At 39.1% G+C, this 18915-nt stretch overlaps 1 protein-coding gene across 8 annotated transcripts in view; it reads right to left on the bottom strand.

Moving 5' to 3' along the window:
• CIT (citron rho-interacting serine/threonine kinase) overlaps positions 1-18915 on the bottom strand; it is a 71451-nt gene that overhangs the window by 32598 nt on the left and 19938 nt on the right. For 4 of the 8 annotated variants that reach the window (XM_057411490.1, XM_057411495.1, XM_057411493.1 and 1 more), the window contains exons 11-20: positions 13955-14060; positions 12939-13082; positions 11502-11621; positions 7782-7952; positions 7525-7578; positions 6757-6810; positions 5480-5620; positions 4996-5121; positions 1932-2027; positions 64-180 (exon numbers count right to left, since the gene is read on the bottom strand). In XM_057411490.1, the coding sequence (XP_057267473.1) occupies positions 64-180; positions 1932-2027; positions 4996-5121; positions 5480-5620; positions 6757-6810; positions 7525-7578; positions 7782-7952; positions 11502-11621; positions 12939-13082; positions 13955-14060 (1129 nt within the window). Of the gene's footprint in view, positions 1-63; positions 181-1931; positions 2028-4995; positions 5122-5479; positions 5621-6756; positions 6811-7524; positions 7585-7781; positions 7953-11501; positions 11622-12938; positions 13083-13954; positions 14061-18915 lie in introns of all 8 variants that reach the window. The other 4 variants (XM_057411489.1, XM_057411491.1, XM_057411492.1 and 1 more) reach the window with 1 other exon arrangement.

The following is an 18915-nucleotide window of genomic DNA, read 5'->3' as shown; positions in this document are numbered from 1 at the left end:
TGAAATCAGAGCCTCAGAAAGCTACTCTTCAAATGCTTTGATTTCCAATTCAAATACACATACCGCCTTCTGTTCAGCCAGGACTTTACATTTCTCACGCGCTTCTTCTTCATGTCTTCTGAGCATATTCTCAAGTGCTTCCTTATCTGCAAGATCTTTCTTCATCTGATTTTCCAACACCTAAATGAAGACATTTCTTTTGTCTAAATTCTATCTGTTTCACTGGGCAAAGGGCAAGCAGAAAGAAAATCATCAAGATAGACAGATTTTTTTTTAAGCAATTGATCATATCTCAAGCAAAATTAAAACCAAGATGCAACTGCATGAAATCCATGGAGGAGCAAACTCCAAAAAAGTGCACTCCCTCGTTTATCTTTGAAGACTGAATTTAATGATGGAATTATTATGAGGATGTGAAGATACTGTAGATGGTTTTTAATTATTATTTTAAGTCATATAAACTGAGTTCAAGAAATGTTCCAGCCTTGTGCAGAAGAAAACAGAAGAACTCTGTACCCTGTTAAGTATAGTAGAGGAAGTAAGGAAGTGCACGTTCTTTGGCTGCCCTACCAACATGGTTGAGAAGTAATTTGTAGGTTCTGTAAGTACACATGAGAAGGCAACTGAGACCCCATGAATTCTTTAAGTTGGAGAAACCAAAACAAACACCTAAGTAAAAGTCTTCTTTTTGTGGCACGAATACCTGTCATTAGGAACAGGACTAAAGTAACAGTTATATACTTCTGAAAATGCAGGTTATGTGTGTATGTGCAGAGCTTTAAATCAGTTGTTAAACTGAAGGCCATTTCCTTCAAAGACAAAGGCACAAAGTCTGGACACCGTGGCATATTTTTTACTGTTGTAATTACAAACATCCCATGTCCTCTTTCATCCCTTTGAACCTCTTTCACCTGGCTTCCTGATTCCTCCTACTAAAACTTGTCTCATATGTCCCTGTAATACACTGGCTCTGTCTTTCAATTCTGTTTCCAATCCCTTCTCGTTTTTTTATGGAAAACTTCTACTTTCCAACATCTACCTCTGATCTTCCTGTTTTCTATCACTCTCCTCTCATTACTGATTACCACATGCTCTGGTCTGCCAGGAAACCTTCTTTCTTCTCTTTCCTTCATATTTCTCCAATATAAATTTCTTCTCTCCTGTAAATACTACATCCTCTCACATTTATGCTGACATGTAGAATTAAAGTCCTAGTAAAGGTACTAGATAAAGATTGCTCAAAACAGATTATGCTTAGTAGAAACAAAGATTCTTACAACATGCATTTACTGGCTGACATTATGCAGGTTCTTTAGAAAAATCCTTAGCCAGTGCATACACTCCTATTTCCCAGTTTGTTTCTCCTGATTTTAGGGGGTGTCTGTGATTCTATTTCTGTTTGTTAAAGTCTTATGCTACCCTGGAAAAGACAAAAACAAAGTGGGTGGCTTCTGTGGCTTCTTGGCAGATGTTATAGTTCCAAGAAAATGGAATTTCACAAATGCTCTAGTATTTGCTGAATTCAAACCTTGCAGGTAGGCTGTGTGGATACTCATAGAAAATCATCAGTAGGAACCGAAAGCTCTTTCGGTATTTGAGATCCAGCAGCATTAAATAAGTATTATTTAGTCAGCAAAAGTCAAGTTACAATCAAAAATTGCTTTCCTATAGCTCTGACTTCAAATGCCATCTGTTTTAATGCAGTGCTAAAGACAGATAAGGTAGAGTGGCATGGCCTAGAAGAAAAACTTACTCAGATTCCATTAAGCTCTAAACATTTCAACAGTGGTAAGCAAGAAGGCAGAAGCATAAGCATAAGGCATAGACATAAGCATAAGACAAAGCAATCAGAGCCTAAAGGCAACTGTTTTTTCCCTGAACTCATTCTACCCACAGAAGCTTGTAGGAAGATGTTAAGAAGATATTTTTACTTTGAGTTTTTCCTCGTAGAATTGTTCCTTCTGTTTCAGCTGCAACTCCAGATGTTGTGCTGCAATTTGAGCCTCACGATGTTTTTCTTCCAGCTCCTAAAAGCAGCAGAGATTCATATTCAGACACAAAGAAATAGTAGGTGCTGGGTGTATGTGTTACACAGGTATCAGACATTAATTCATTCTCTTTTTCAAGGCTTCAGACTCCAAAAATCCCAAGGCCAGGACTGCTGTAATAAAAAAACATAGAGAGCTGCAGTCTTGAGCTTTGCTTCTTGCTGCTGACCCATCTACAGTACAGCAGGCACACTGCTGAAGACAAAGATTTCTACTTCCATGGTAAGCATCTTCATTTCTCAGTAAAATATTCCCAAAGATGGGCCAAGGACATTTTGTGAAAACATGCAGCTATAAACTCTCTATAGCTGCAGCAGCATCACAGGAAGTTCAGATCTATTTTTAACAAGGTCTCTCACTTGTTTTCTCACAGCAGACCTCAATAATGGGGCACTGCTGTCTGTGCTTTTCATTCTACATTCATAGTGGGAATAGTATTTACTTTGCTATATTCCTCAGACAAATGTTGTCAGAATAACTATTTATAAATTGCTTGGAAAATGAAAAGTGCAGAATGCAATATGGATGGTAGAACAGAATGGTTTTAATCTCTTCACATCAGATAGTTTGTGCCATGTACCACAAGGACTCACATGATTTTCTGTCTCAGAAGTTAGCTACTTCTGCTGCCTGACTGTATTATTCAGGATATATCTATAATCACCTTCCAACAGGACACTTCGTAAAAGTTGAGCTTAGAACTTTCTGCTCACTCATCATCCTATTTGCTATTTCAGCAATTTCCTTAAAACCAAGAGGCAGATCCAGGTCTGTCATTCTCTACCACTGGGTTGATTTTTGCATAGACTAGTTCAGGCCTGGGGATGCATCCCTCCTGTCTGCCTTCGTTACTGCATAGCACAGGAAAATTTCCTGATACTTCTACTTTCGCTCTTTTCATATTCTCTTTTCTGATCTTCCTCATCTTGAAAACATACAAAGACCTTTTTGATTCACTAACTGCAATAGACCTCTTTTTCCAGAAGCGAGACTCAAAGACGAGGTTCACTAAAAGTAGGTCATCTACAGTGCCTGGTACCCAACACTGTTGCAAGGAATGGAGATTGCTGCTTTTTGCAATTGAAATATGTCTCCCAGCAACAAGAGGGACAACTCACCTCCCCCAGAAGCCCACACGTTTCAGGTCCTGGCAGAGAATCAGACAACCAGATCAGCAGCAGCTTCAAAGCTACCAGCATCAGACTGCTCATACTGTAGCAGAAGCTTCACCAATTTCTGCAGTGGCACTTAGCAGCCACTGTGGGTTTAAAAAGGTAATCTCTTACCATTCCAGTTACCACTTACTATTCTCTATGTAGCACTAGCTTTGTTATTAGCACCATAACAACTATCTATACTTTCAAGCAGTAATAAGTATCTTCTCTAACTTGTTTCTTACTTGTTATGAAGATCTCTACAGGCAGATCAGCAGGTACTTCTTGGGTATATGACTGTACATGAAACCAATGCCTTTACTCAACAATTCCTATTTTCTATGCAAGTCTGTATCTTCACCTCCCTTCCTTCCTTTCTGTACTTTCCATATCAGGAAAAGTCAAACGTGTTTGAAGAGATCCACTTGAGGGAACAAACAGGGTAGAAGAGAAAACAAAGAAAACCACTACCCTGTGCTCCCAGAGCAGAGCTGCAAAGGACTAGGAAAGACTCTGTAGAATTATTTCTTCAACGCCTATTTGACTTTCTTATAAAATACTTCTGTGTGTCTCCAACATTCTGTCAGAACTCCATGGAAACTATCTATAAGAAGAGCTAAACATATCCCTCAGTGTAAAACAATTAGTTGATATTTCTGCTTTCCCCTCCAGTTTTGCCTCCACAGAGAACGTAATCACAACTAAGGAACAATCCCCAAATACACACAAGAGGCTTATGAAACAATTCAAAGTTTTACACTATTTCTAAACATAAAGTTGGCTCTGTGCCCAGTAAAACCAGTCTCCCACTTACCATGCACTCAAGTTATCAAAACAATTTGAAACAAACACCACTACTAAGGAACTGATTCTGCCTTTTCTTGAGAGCATTCAGGCATTCTGATGGTAAAGTCCACATACGCAGCTATTACCCAGAACAAGTATGGGTCATCTGCTGGCTCCAAATACAGTTATTTATATATGTTTTTATATTCATCTATTTCTCTATACATACATATATAGATCTATATTATATTTTGGCTTTCCTCAGATGTGCCTATGCTCAGGATTGCTACCAATAAAATCTAATCTTTTTTTCCTTCTCATATTGGTAACACAAAAAAGAGCTCATGAGAAACACAATATTAATTTAATTATTCCATTACAAAGTTATACTTCCTGTCCCAGGGAAGTAAAAGTATTCAAAACACCCTCTGCTTGGCTCTGTAGACTGACAAACCAACTCGCTCTAAAGATTTAATAGGTTTAACAAGAAGAGAAACAAGGAATTGCCAACAGAGAAGGTATGTGGGTGAAAATGGATTCCTGACAAATATTGTCTCTGGAGACGAACAGTTTAGATGACTAATTTCTCTCTGCTTTGAAATGTAACCGTTTCACATAGATCTGACCTCTAAATTCCTTTGCAATTTAGTTTAAAAGCTAGATAATCAACATTTTTATTGGTGCAGCATCCTGTCCTGAGAATGTTTTACTTCTGAAACAATCATTGGGTAATTCAGTTAAATATACTACAGTGACATAAAAGTGCTCCCACTGAGAAAACTAGAAGTTTCAAGTAGTATTAAGACTAAAGGTACAGGAGTGAGTTTGTAACTAAAGGTGCAGGCATAATTTCAGTGCTGAAGCTTTCTCCAGTATGACTGGTACAAGAAACAAATCCTTTCATTCAACAATTTTCTCGTTATTCAGTGTAATTTTGTCTTCTGTTCCTTTCCTACCCCTTTCTCACAAACTCTTACCCTTTATCTTTCATTTTCACTTCTGCTCACCAGAATTTTTTCTGCCATCTGTTGAATCTGTTGAGATTTAGTTTGAATATCTTCCTTGAGACGGTTTTCTCTTCGTTCCACAGTCTCTAATCTCTTCACTTGATTCTCCAGAGAATGGCGCCGTTCCTGCAGAGCGATTATTAACTGCATTTAGATTAACCAACCCTGCATTACCATAAAGCAGTGAGCAGTTTCTAAGTTAGCTGAAGCAGTCAATACATGGTTGTCTTTTAGATTTGAAATCCTCACCATGCCTCAAATCCCTTATGCTAACCACATCTTTATTGACTCCTCACTGAAAATAAAAAGGCTCTCAGTTTTCTTCAAAGAAATAGAAGCTTTTTAATTAAAACTGGATTAATGTCTAACATCACTTTTCCATGAATAGTTACTATAGGAATACAGAAGGTCATCCACATGAGGGTTCCTAAACTGAGACACATCCCAATAGCTACTTTACTCTAGATAGACATTCTGTACTCACCTCCGCCTCAAGCAATTTCTTCTTCATGCTTTCATTCGAATCTTCCCGATTCTGCAGTTTCTCTAACTCCTTCTCAGCTCTCTCCTTTGCTTGGCGGATATTCTGAAGAAGTTCAGTTGCCTCTGAGCTGGCTTTCACAGCCTAAAGGTTCAAAGGGAGGTGGGGAAGGTATTATGAGAAAAACGCACGTGCAAAAACTTGCCTGTGAAAAGCTCCTAACCCTGAGGTGGTCAACATTCTGAGTAAAACTGCTACAGAACTTTGGCTTAGCAGCCTCAAATTAAGACAATCTTAAATGCATGTAGCAACCCAAATCCTAACTTCTGTTATGTCATTCTTTTCCGTTTCACAAAAAAACCTGAAAATCCAAGGGATCTACGTTTGTCTTGCTGGACTGCAAGTTTCTAATTGTCTCTTTATACTGAAAGTAAAGTCTATCCCCAAATTCAGTGGAAGTTCTTGGGAAGAACTCACCAAAAACTCTTACTAGAACATGAGGAGAACAACCTGTTCGCTTTAGACTGAATTAATGAAAGGAGGAAAGGAGAAGGAGATTAAAATATGGCTGTTTTGAAATACTAGGACTGTTTCTACATAGTTTTGGCCTCATATTCATATTCTAGATCACTAAACCTTGAAAAAGCCCTCTCTCCCCAGGTGCCAAGTTTGAAAAGTTTAGTCAATTATTACAATTACTATTTCTTTTCTGCTGAAACATCCCAAGAAGAGAAGTTCCCCTACTGTTCTTACAGTGCCACCTTAAGTGACAGACTGACTACAACTGCAAGCATCAGATAGTGTGTACTTCCTTCAGCTTACACTGATAAGGGATTTTAATCCTGCTGGGAATCCTTACCGTTCACCATTTTTACCGTGAATAACTGAATGGAAGGCGATTTTGCAATTAAAACAGTATACTGGGAGACTAAACCAAGTCCAACACATATTTTACTAGTGAGCTAAAAACATGTGAACCCTCTTTTCAGGAGCCAGGGACCAGTCTTTGCATACAGCATACCCAAACTGGCCTTTTAAACTAGAATTTGTCTACACTACTCTAGTTCTGACTCAGCTTCATGTTGACATGTCTCAAGAGCCAAAAGTATACTGAAAACACCAATGATTTCAGATACCAGTTTCCACCCCCTTTTCCTTAACATCCCCCATGCTATGACTAATTCTATTTTTGAGGATAAAACAAAGTGGATCCCTCCTCTGCATTAAGGTTTCACTGGAAAATCTTGTGGAAAAATGCACTTTCACCACCCAGACATTACCTTTGTCAGCTTTTCCTGTAGCTCCTGGATTTTGGCCTGCTGCTCTGTGTTGATCTATAGTTCAGTAAAAAGATGGAAGGAAAGAGTGTTATAAATCCAAAAAGGAAAACATGCTGTCTACTTAAGATACCATATTTATTTTAAGTCACTTCCCAAAAATGTTTGTTTCTCCCTATAAATTCCAGTACACCGAAATGCTACTTGTCAAAGCTAGTCCCATTTTACTAACTTCTGGCTGATTCTGTATTTGGGTCACCAAGTAGCTTGTTCAGTGTGAGAACACTCAGAAATCTTTTTATTTTTCATTTGTATTCTTTATTTATAAAGAAAACCCCTATGTATCAGTAACCTAACTGCAAACTCAGACTGAACACAATTCATTAAGAACAGGATATACAGACACAGCTTTACATCAAGTCAGAGCAGTGATCACACCAAGAAGATTAAAACAGAATAAAATGAGAAAAGGGAAGGGAAGGGAAGGGAAGGGAAGGGACGGGAAGGGAAGGGAAGGGAAGGGAAGGGAAGGGAAGGGAAGGGAAGGGAAGGGAAGGGAAGGGAAGGGAAGGGAAGGGAAGGGAAGGGAAGGGAAGGGAAGGGAAGGGAAGGAAGGGAAGGGAAGGGAAGGGAAGGGAAGGGAAAAAAAAGAGAAAGAAAAATGAGGACTGTGAGACTGTGCATGGCACTGACTAACCAAAGACACTCTTGGTTTCTATGCATAATACGAAAGACTCAGGAAGCAAATTCCAAGACACTGAAGTAACATACCTTCTCCAACTTGGAATACAACTCTCCCGCTTCATTTTTCCCTTGATCTTTAACCTGTAACTTAAGTATAAAACATATCATAGTCTCAGGAAAGGCTGTAGTACGTTGGCCTTCTATCCAGTCATTTAAACACAAGCAGTTACACAACGTATAAATGACATTATTTCAAGGCTACAACTGAACGACATTTTGTATTAGTTGTAGAAACCACTTGATCTTTGGAGGGGACACACACACCCCCATGAAGCCTAAACTACCTTTTGCAGTTTGTTGTGACATTCTGTAGCTTTACGTTTGAATTCTTCAGCTGCCAGTCGGGACTCCCTCAACTCCGATTCATAAAGATCACTACGCCTGCGAGCTGAAATAAGGTCCTCTTCTAATTGATTCATCATCAACCTCATTTCTTCTACTTGAGCTTGATATTCCTGCATTTGTTGTGGAAGGGAAGGAAAAGGTATTAGATTTTAGAGGCAATAAGGAAATACTTGAGGCAGCAGATCCCAGAATACTGACTGCAGGCAAGAGGCACATTTAAGAATATGTGGAAGAAAAGTAAAGTACAAATAAAACAATAAGAGCTAAATATAACAACATATCCATTGTATTGTGGTTTGAGTTGGGCCATTTTTAAGTCATTGCCCCATAATGTCAAAACACTGACTTTTTGAGAGTGGCTGCACTGCAGAAGCACATGCATACATCTACATACAAATGATAAAAATTACTTACATTTCTAATTTCTGAAACAGAAATGTGCCTTTGAGTTGAGGTCTCTACTAAATGATCAGATGCTCCCTCAAGATATATTTTCTCAGGCTGATAACATGACAATTGCCACAGATCTGCAAAGCTTGGGTAAAAGGGAAGGAGAAGCAGAGGGGTAGCACACTGTGGCTTCTAGCCTTCAGCTGTTTTCTCTTGATAGAGTTAAAAAGGATCACATTGCTCTGGCAGACAATCTAAAATCAAATAGTAACTCAGAAAAACTGTTCAAAACTCACATTGCCCATAGAAGATATTTGCTTATACAGGCAAAAATGATGGTTCCCCATTCAGGACACTACAAAAGAGGGCATCTGGAAGGGGATGGTGGGAGCAGAAAAGAACAACTGAATCAATTGTCTCAATGAGACTTGGCACTCAAACTGAGACAAGCTCATGAGATGGCTTCTCATATCTTCAGTGGAAAAATAGATTTTAATTATGCTTATTTAGCATTTACTAAGTCCTGTAAGAACATATTGTATAAAATTACTCTAAATCAAAAACCCCACCAAAAAAACAACCAAATGAACAAACAAAAAAGAAGTGTTTTTTAGGAGGGAACAAGTATAAAACATGCACATCAAGAGCTAGGAAAAAAAATTATGAAGGACTGACAGTGGGGGAGTCTATTCTTCTTTCCATTTTAATATCTTACAATATGTCTGACTACCTCCATATTCAAAAGAGTAACTGTCTCATGACAAAATCAGGTTTGTCATCACTCCTTCCAAACAGCCAGCTGTCTTTAGTTAGACAACTGATTGCCTCAACACTGACCCTGGTGTCAGCTGGGATTCTTTAGCAACATGGAGAGCTTATGTAGAGATTTAACAGATTGCTTTACTAGGGGGAGCATGGCAGAATAGCTCTTTGGTTCATAATCCCCAAATTGGTTCTCCAGTTTGTAAGGCAGACAGGGGACCTACCCTTTCCAGTTAGTCTCTCTTTGGTTGATAGCATTTTCTTGCCAGAAAGAATTAGAGCCTTTTTATAACAAGTGAGCATAGATAAACTCAAATATTCATTTCATGCAAATACGTTTGTGAATGAAAAAGGCAGTGTTTGAAGGAATACATGTTCTGCCCAGAAATCATAATTTGTCAAGACTTCCTAAAATACACATCTTTTATGTCAGCAAACACTTGACCAAAGAATTATAGGTATGACTACAGTTGCCACTGTAATGAGTGAAAATGAGTGTTTGGGAAGGGAGGAGAATTGAGAGGGAGAAAAGAAGGAAGAAGAGGAGATATTTAGTAATATTTCAGGGGGTTTTGTTTCTACACATTTGCAAGACTATCTTTGAATAAATCCCAGGCTCAGGTCAGAGGAACAGGCAACATCACTCAAGGTGACAGAAAAATACCTCTTGCATATGCATTGAGCATAGTTCAAAATCTATCAGGATGAATTTAAGTGCATATTAATGGACAGGCAAAGCTCAGGGCATACACCTGAAATCGCATCAGGGTAGCTACATACAAATGGGTAGGCCTTTCGAAAGATAGAGATTCTGGTTTGTTGCAAGTTCATCCATTCATATAGGTCTTCATCAAGTAACTACCGGATAAAAGGTTTAGTTAAAAATAAATCAAACCTGAACCAAACGGAAAATGAACACACACCCCCAAACAAAACAGACAAACAAAAAAACACAAAAAAAGCCCACAAACCACAAAAAAAGCCCACAAACCCACCACATTTTTCTATTCAAGTACCTGGGGTTAAGTTGAACCTACAGTCTTGCCCTACAAATACCAAATGCCTCATTATTGGGTTTTGAAGATTGGTTTGCTGTTAATTTTACTCATTCTCTCCCAAGCTTTATGTTTTTAACAGTAATACTCTAATGGACTCTTCCATCTCACCTTCCAGTTCCCTTTGACTTCAGAAAAATGATTTAAGTCTTTCATGGTTAAGATCCACCTCCTGGTATGAGTCAGCAAAAACATTATCTGCCTATTTTGTTGTGGTATTCTTGCACGTGAGTTTCAGGTGGCTCAGAAGACCACCCCAGGTATGAAAATGCAGATTCATTCATTGACCTAAACAGCATTTTCACCTCATTGTAAATCTTCACAAGCCAAATTAAGAAATTCTGGGCCAGAATATTTGATTGAAAACTACTTGCATTATTTTCCCTCTGTTCCATGTGTCTGCACTGCTTAAGAATCTATTGATATTTATCTTCACCAAAAATGCTCCACATTTCAATATTTAAAGTAACTTCACTACCAAAGCACCAGAACACAGAGTAATGAGCTTTAGATACCTCGTATTACATAAAACAACCATTCAGGAGAATGCTGTAGAAGTCTATGGAGGCCTACTACATCCAGAGAGTTGTTTTTTTCATTTCCTTACTTTTTACATAAGAGCTGCTCATGTCTGGAGAATTATTGCCAAGGTTTCTAGCTTTTCTTGTCTCAAACACTATGAAATTAGTCAGTTAATGTTTGTAAAGTGCTTTGAAGATGAAAAACAACAGATAATTGCAAAGAACGGTTTGAATGCCATAGCAAATTTCAATTTCTTTTTCTCAATACAATATGTTGCTAGTAATTCATAAAACTGAATGGGTTCTGTCTTATAGACAGGATTTTACATCCTAAAATGTCCTCATTTGTCACCATATTTTCATTTAATTGCAACATTGTTTTTTTCTTATGAACAATTGCCTACATTAGTGAATTTTCAACATTCTTCTGGTGGTAAAAACTTATGAACATCTACTTTGCAAATAGATTAAATTAGGCACCACACATTTTGAAAGGCTATTACAGCATTTTGAATGGCCAGCTAAGGAAGAAGAACAAAAAAGCACACAAAATTAAGGATTTCCCAGCTCTCCCCAAGGTGAAGATTCAGTAACTTGTAAAATTTGTATAGCTTGAACATTTAAAATGGATAGGTCATTTTCAATGCAGCATATTACTAAAGCGTGGCAGCCTTCTCCTCAGCTGGTTTTATAGACAAAGTACTTTCAGGATGAGAAAAACTTGAAGTTTGGAGTTTCTGCTTACTTGCAATAGGCACAAAAGCGTGTATTTTGTTCCTCCTCATTTTGTTTAAGAAACCATGTGAAAACACACAGACTGGGAATCATCACAGCCTACCAACATAAAACGTAATCCTGGCAACAGAGCTACAATATGCCAAGAATGCCTATCTGTAGATAGCCACCCTGCTCCCCGCAGAAGCAGGTATACCTGTTCCTTGATCTCTTGCAGTTTTCGGCTTTGCTCTCTGATATCATGAAGTAGCTGCAGTGCCTTATCATCTTCCTGAGACACTTCCATCCGTGCCTGCTCCAGGCTTCGCTTTAAGCTCTGCAGAAAGCAAAATGTTCAATACATAGCCTTTGTTTTTTCAGATGGCTGTAGAATAAAGATCTTTAGCTATACAAATGCCTCCTTGACTGCAGGGAGACACCAAAAAAAAAAAAATCAAGGCCACAGTGATGGAACCCTAAAGAAATCCATGGCCAGTGCTACTTCTGCAGCCCATTTACTACAAATGCTGCTTACTACACTTCAATCTTAGTTCAAATCACTACTTCCTCACATCAGGTTTAGAGACAAAAAAAAACAAAACAAACAAAAACCAAAAGGCATCCATTCTTGACAACATTTATCTACATTTTATCTAGCACTATTAATTCACAACCTAGATACAGTCCTTCAACTTCATGTTACTACCATTTTCCTTGTTGCTGTTAAGTGAATTAAATCCTTTAACCATTGTTAAAATTCCATCAAGAACAGAAGAGCTGCTTCTGTAACTCACCACATTTACTACCTGTGTATTTTTGACAGAGCAGTGGTCCTTCTATCAGCTGTGTGTTACTCTTCAACAGAAAGATACAAACTGAATTCTATTTCTTTACCTAGTAGCATTTGGAAGATCACTCAGTCCCTTTTAAGATCTGCTTCCCAAGAAATCAACCCATCAGAAACGCTTTTCAGTTCTCAGAAACAAGAGTATTATCTGGACTTTTGTTCTTTGTACAAGAGAGGAAGCAGAATGTTATATCCAACCCAAAACACATTGACTATTAACTAGAATGAAAATATCCTCACTGGAATCTTGCCAGGACAAGTAGGCAGACATTCCAACTCCCATGAAAAATGCCAAACGATCTTTGAGGACATGGTTTTACAGCCTCATTTTTATATTCATCCCGAACAATAGCACCTGTCCTAGCATCAGCCCTGACATTGTGCTGAGAAACTGCATCAGTCTGAACTCAGAATACCACAGACGGAGGCAACACCACTAATCCTCTTATTTGTCCTTGATTTCTGGCACTGATTAGGCCCCATCCTCTTCTGGCTAAGAAACCTGCAAGAATTCAAACCCAAGCATGTTCTAGCACAGCCAGTTAGACAAACATCACAAACAGTTTCAGCAAGACCAGGACAGTAGTTATTCCTCTATGTTCTAAGCACATGACCACGAAGCAAAGTTTGAATACAAGTATCAAACAAGCTTCTGCAAACAAATTCAGGGCTCCATGTTCAACAGATATCCTCTCACATATCATTTGCTCTCCATCAAGTACCCCACTGAAACCATGAGGGATGAGAAAGGCAAAGACCACCAGATTTCAGGCCTTCAGAGCTGAAAGGACTGGTGTAAGGGCTCACACTGCATTCTGTGATATAGGTGGCCAGGTCCTGCTCCAGGAGGGATCGCTGGGTCTCAGAGGCTTTCAGTTCCACCTCCTTTTGGCTAAGTACAGCCTCCACCTCTGACACTCTCCGGTGCAACCGCGTCATTTCCTGCTCCATCTGCAATAAATATCAAGAGGTTACAAAGGGGGCTTCAAAAGCTTTGTTAGCTGCTACTTTCAGAGCTCTGTTTGTAAGGAATTTGTCTCCAAGAGACTGCTAGCTATGCTTCTCCAAATGGCGTTTAAATTCCAATACCATTGTCTCTGCTCCAGGAATGCACAGTTCTTCTTAAGGACAAGTAGTAAGTCTAAGTCACCCCATTCATTCAAGCTGCTTGTTCATATTCAGTCGTTCTTCGAACCCCAGTTAGCAAAGAAGACACAATCATTTTTCACCTGACTTGCAGAGATGGGTCACTTTAACCTTATCCCAAATCCATGCTGGACCAGAAGATGGTTTCCCCCCATCTCCTTGTCAGGAGTAAATGGTCAAATCCAGAACAGAGCAGGGAGAAATGCAAACAAACTCTCATAAAAGTCTCTTACAAGCAGTAAGTTTTAAAAGACTCCACTGGGTTCCCTTTATTGGAGTACAGCAACTGTTATAAGATGTTCACCATAACCAGTGACGTGACAAACAGTTATGTAAGTAGAAGCTGATGAGTTAGGAAGAGAACCTCAGAACAGTACTGCTGTAATTGTGCGTATGACGAAGAGGCACGGCCTGCAGGAAGAAGCAGTCGTCTGTGTCACGCTGAGAAAAGGACAGTTTAAAATCCAGAGCCACTTCTCGTTAAGATAAAAGTATCTAGAGCAACAGCATGGCCTAAATTCATTTCCCTTTGTACTGGACAGGAAGCCACCTCACTGAAGGAAAAGCACTTTGCCCACCACGAGTCTGGATGATCAGCAGCATCTGACAGATCCCTGGACATACAGTGGTTGCAGATTCCTGGAGCAATGGAGATGGCCAATCGCATAAATAAATACCTTGTAACACTTGTCCTGGACGTCTTGGAGTTCTTTGCTCTTGAGAAGAAGTTTGTTTTCCATGGAGCTGACCTTGGCTGGAGAATCCACACTTGAAAAAACAGATCTAAAAGAGCAAAGCCAAACAGCACGTGAATACAGGTAAAAGCTACAGAAATCTGCATTTATGCAGCCTTGGTAAAGCCATTGGGTACTTTCTTATACCAGGATAAAAGAAAGGTGCAGCAATCACAGTCTAACAGCCATCAATACAGATCAAACATACCATAAAACCTGACAACAGTATTTCGTATAATCACAGAATGATTTGGGTTAGAAAGGACCTTAAGATCATCTAGTTTCAACCCCCCTGTCACGGGCAGGGGCATCTTCCACTAGACCATGTCGCTCAAGGCTGTGTCCAACCTGGCCTTGAACACTGCCAGGGATGGAGCATTTACCACATCTTTGGGCAACTTGTGCAGTGCAGTGTCTCACCACTCTCACAGTAATGAACTTCCTCCTTACATCTAACCTGAACTTCCCCTGTTTATTAGATAATCCATGTGTACTTCTAGTTACAACATTAATATTTCCTAGCAGTGACTTTTACATCAAAGTGCAAAACAATAGATCACAGCAACAATTTTGCATAACTTGCAGCGATTTATAACTGCAACAAAAACAAAGCATAAAGTCAATGTAACCATTTGGAAAGATATCAAATTTACAGAGAATTGCTTTCGACTTTGTACTTTATTTTTAAACGAGTTTTAAAATCATCATCAAAGTACAAAAGACCTAAAAAACTTTAACTTGTCGTAATCTGCACCACAGGAAGAATTTAATATCCTTAGTTACCTTCTGGGAATCAAAATTGAAACTTTCCTAACCCAATTCATGCAATCCCTACGAACCCAATCAATACCAATATGATTAGTCACACTGCAGAATATCAGAGTTCCACTTACAAGTAATTTTTTTCCAAGAGACACAACTGTACTGTTCAAAACAATCTGACTCCAGAAACCTGGGGGAAATATTTACATGTTCTTAGGCTTTCTAATTGAGACTCAACAGTTAAGAAGTTTACCATTACTGTTAGTCTAAATTCACTCTAGGAAAGGATAGGCAGCCACTCAGCGTTTTGGAGCATACTTTTAGTGCTTTGCAGTCTTAAATCTGTAATTTGCAACCAAAAAAATTAAGTACACACATCAAAACATAATTAAAAAAAAAATATATCACATTCTCCCTCGCATAAAATGATTCAAATGAGAAACTTAAGCAGTTAATGATGTGATGGAACCAGTGTTAACTGATAGATGAAAATGCAGAAGTAGAATGAAGGTGCTAATAAAAGATCATACAGTCTACCCACACATTGCTTTCTGCTTCTCCTGGCCACAGTTTGGTATGCAGCCAGTTATCCCCATGGAGAGAAATGAGCTTTGAGCAGCTCTCTGCATATAGCCATACACCCACACACAGCAGCACAGTCTCTCTTAACACTAAGGAAAAGTTTGATTCCATCACCACCATTTTCTGAGAAAAATCTACTCTTTAATTCAAAGGGAGAAGCAGGGTAGTCACAAAAGAGAAAGACACCTGGGGTTTTATGAAAATGCTGCAGCAACCTAGCTATATCAAAGTAGATCTTCAGTACTGACACTTTAGGCAGTCATTAGGAAACACTGGTTTGATATTAGCAAACAAACCTAGCAAAACCCACCAATTCTGCCTTAAAAGGTCAGATCTTAATATTCCTTCAGACATCTGAGATGGAAAAACTTAGAAGAAAGAATCCTACACGTTAACTAGACAGGTATGATTAGGACTTAATAAAAAACAAACCATAGAATTCCAGCCTGGTTTGGACTGGAAGGGACCTTAAAGCTCATCCAGTTCCAACCCCCTGCCACGGGCAGGGACACCTTCCACTAGACTAGATTGCTCGAAGTCCCGTCCAACCTGGCCTTGAAAATGCGAATGCTTTTGTAAAGCATTCCTTTAGTCCTGGTCCAATCAATCTGATCCATCAAATTATCATATTTTAAAATCAATTTATAAAGCGTGTCTATACTCCTACAGAGAAAAGGCAGCCATCTGAGAAAGATGCATATTAAATCCTATAACAGCTGGGTGTACAAACAAGGCTAAAAATGAAGAGTTGAGAAAAAGCAGTCTAAAAATACAAATTAAAGCTCACATTAACTAAAAAAGACACTAAGGAATCTGCTTTAAAATGTTAATCAAATATATGTAAATAGCTGCAATGTACTGAGACGAGTCTGAAAATCTTCTTATAATTAAAATTTAGCTTCACAGGGCTGAACTGCCCCGGCTAAAACTACATTTTTGGCTTTTTTACTTAAAGTTTCAACATTAGCCATCACCATTTTACTGTTATTCTTTTACAAATCTGAGGCATTACCTAAACAAAGTACAGCTAGTCCTCACAGACCTGCTTTTATTTGCTGTCTCTATTTCCCCTCCCTAAAGGAGCTAATTTTATTTCTTATTTTTGCTTATTTACTTTATTTGCTATTAGGAGTCAGAGCCTAATGGTATTCCAGGCACCATTTTCCATTTCAAACATTTCTCTTAGCAAGCCAACTTAAAGCATCCATAAGCACTGCACCACGGGAAGTAACAGGAGAGATTCGGGCAAGAAGCTCTCTCTGCAGAGACCCAGTTGTCCAGCCCAGAGCAATGGGATGGAACAGAGCACGGGAGACTCGCAGTGACCCAACTTAGTTTCATGAGCCGACTGTAGAGGGAGCTGCTCCTCATGGTTGGCGTCAGTTTTGGAAGGAAAGAACACTGCAAACTAGAACTCTAATCTTCTTCCTCACCCCTAGCCAAAGGGAGGAAGGAATTCCTTAAAAATACGTGTCCTGGTGACATGGCAATTTTCCTGCCATGGAAAAAGCACATTTTATCCCCGAGTGAAGCTGATTTCAGTTAGCACTGGACACACAGTTTTTAAGAAATGTCCTTTTGCAGCAATTCTTTCCTGCGTACAAATTCTATTAGAACAACTTCAAGAACATCCATACAACCTTCAGAGTATCAGAAAGGGGGCAGACAGAGGAAATCAAGAGAAATGGAATACTGACTAATCTAATAAGCCTTGTCATGGTGATACAAGCTCTCAACACAGCATGACAAGGTGGAAAATACCCACATTGCTGGGGCACTTATGTTCTTCCTCAGTCAGGAATCATCTCGGAAATTAAACACATGCAATCCAACATCAAAAGCCACGATGCAAAGCTATCATTCGGGTTGGTAACCCCTCAGAATATTTCATTTAATTAACTGCTACATCTGGATCAATTCTTAGCACAACAGAGCAGTTTCTGCTGTTTCCTCTCAAGTGTGAAGAAAAGATTAACAAAAGGTAACCGGCATACATCAACAAGAAAATTGCAAGAAAAGACTGAAAAGCCCCAAAGTCTATAGTCCCAAGTGCTAATAGCACTACCTGTGCCAATTTAGTTTCAAAAGATGCACTGCCTGCACAGCTAAAACCAACCAAGCTGACAGCTGCCCATCTAGTGATTGCACAGCCAGATCTCAACCAGCAGAACTATCAGAAATGGTGCTAGTTCAGTAAAAGCTCCACCAGTCTGTGGCTGAGATGAAGATGAAGAAAGTGGAAGTACAGCAAAAGCTCTAAGCTGATTCTGATGTATCAAACTCACACCCCTCTCTTGTGCATCATACCTTCCTTTGTCCTTTTATGCCACTCTCACAAACCCCCAACTCACCTGTGCTTCTTCCTTCTCACAACGCTTGACACCATCTGTCCTAATCCTGGCCCCCCACACAACATGCCTATAATCTCATCCCCCAGCCCTCATGCTCTATTCTTTTTAGCATTATACTCATCTGTACCTTCCACCCCCTCGTAAATGCTTGCTCAGGCCTAAAAAAAAACCCAACGAAAACCAAACAGTGATAGCATCAATCTGTGAATAGAGCTAGCTGAAGCAAGGTATATTTTTGATATGCTCACCCTGTGCTTCCTCTTTAATCTATCTTTGGTGAAAGAGTTTACCAGAACCAGACAAACTGTTGGAAGAAATCAGTAGTCCTTCTTTTTGGAAGAATGGCCCATTTTAAACCATAGAACTTTGCAGAAAAGGTTTGGACCATCTACCATAGCCTCACAGACCACAGTTCAAGAATTACTAGGATTACATTTATTATATTCTGATAGATTATTTCCAAAAATACAGCTCTATATCAGCAACTGAGGTTAGGTACTAGCCCCACTGTCAGCCTTGCCTGGGAATCTATGTCTAGGTTCTGGTTTAGCAAGCATTTTGTATTAACCTAAGGTTTGCATCATAAGTAGTCAGACCACTTTAGCTCCCTGCTCCAGTCAGAGGCAGGCAAAAATTGACATCATAAACCACTTTTTATCTTGGTATTTATTTTTAATTAGGCATTTTGGTGTGTTTTATTAGGTATTGATTTTTATGAAGTATCCTAGTTTAGTTTATTAGGTATTTACTTTTATTAGATGTTTTGGTATGGATTGGCTGGATTTCATTTTGGATGCCTGGATTTCTAATGTGTTTCTCTTATGCCTTAAGGGCTTCTAAGAGTCACCAGCAAAGGACAAGAAGAATTGTCTTTCACCACTTGATGCATATTTCTGGCATCTAAGGGTTTCTGTCACTTGTGCTCAGCACTGGAGATCAGCCATGGTTAGGGACAAGAAGTGAAGTGGGGCTGGCTTTTAATGGAATTAAACTCTCAGTTGCCTGTTATCTTGTCACAGTCCCACACTCACAGCCAAACCAGCAGCCAGATTTGCAGTCAGATAGGCAGTTCTCCCCCATATCAAGAATTTAGAGGCCATGATAGAAGAAGAAGTTAGCTGCTCCTTTTCTGCAGCTTGATCCCAGTTCTTAGAATCACATAGGTGATTAACAAACACTTGGCTAGTACAGGAACCTATGACATAAGCA

The sequence above is a fragment of the Pezoporus wallicus genome, unplaced genomic scaffold, assembly GCF_028554395.1.
Source record: "Pezoporus wallicus isolate ANWC-B61680 ecotype Strahan unplaced genomic scaffold, APGP_CSIRO_Pwel_v1 contig_6401, whole genome shotgun sequence".
In the NCBI taxonomy this organism is placed as follows: Eukaryota; Metazoa; Chordata; class Aves; order Psittaciformes; family Psittacidae; genus Pezoporus; species Pezoporus wallicus.
This window is presented reverse-complemented; position numbering and strand designations above follow the sequence as displayed.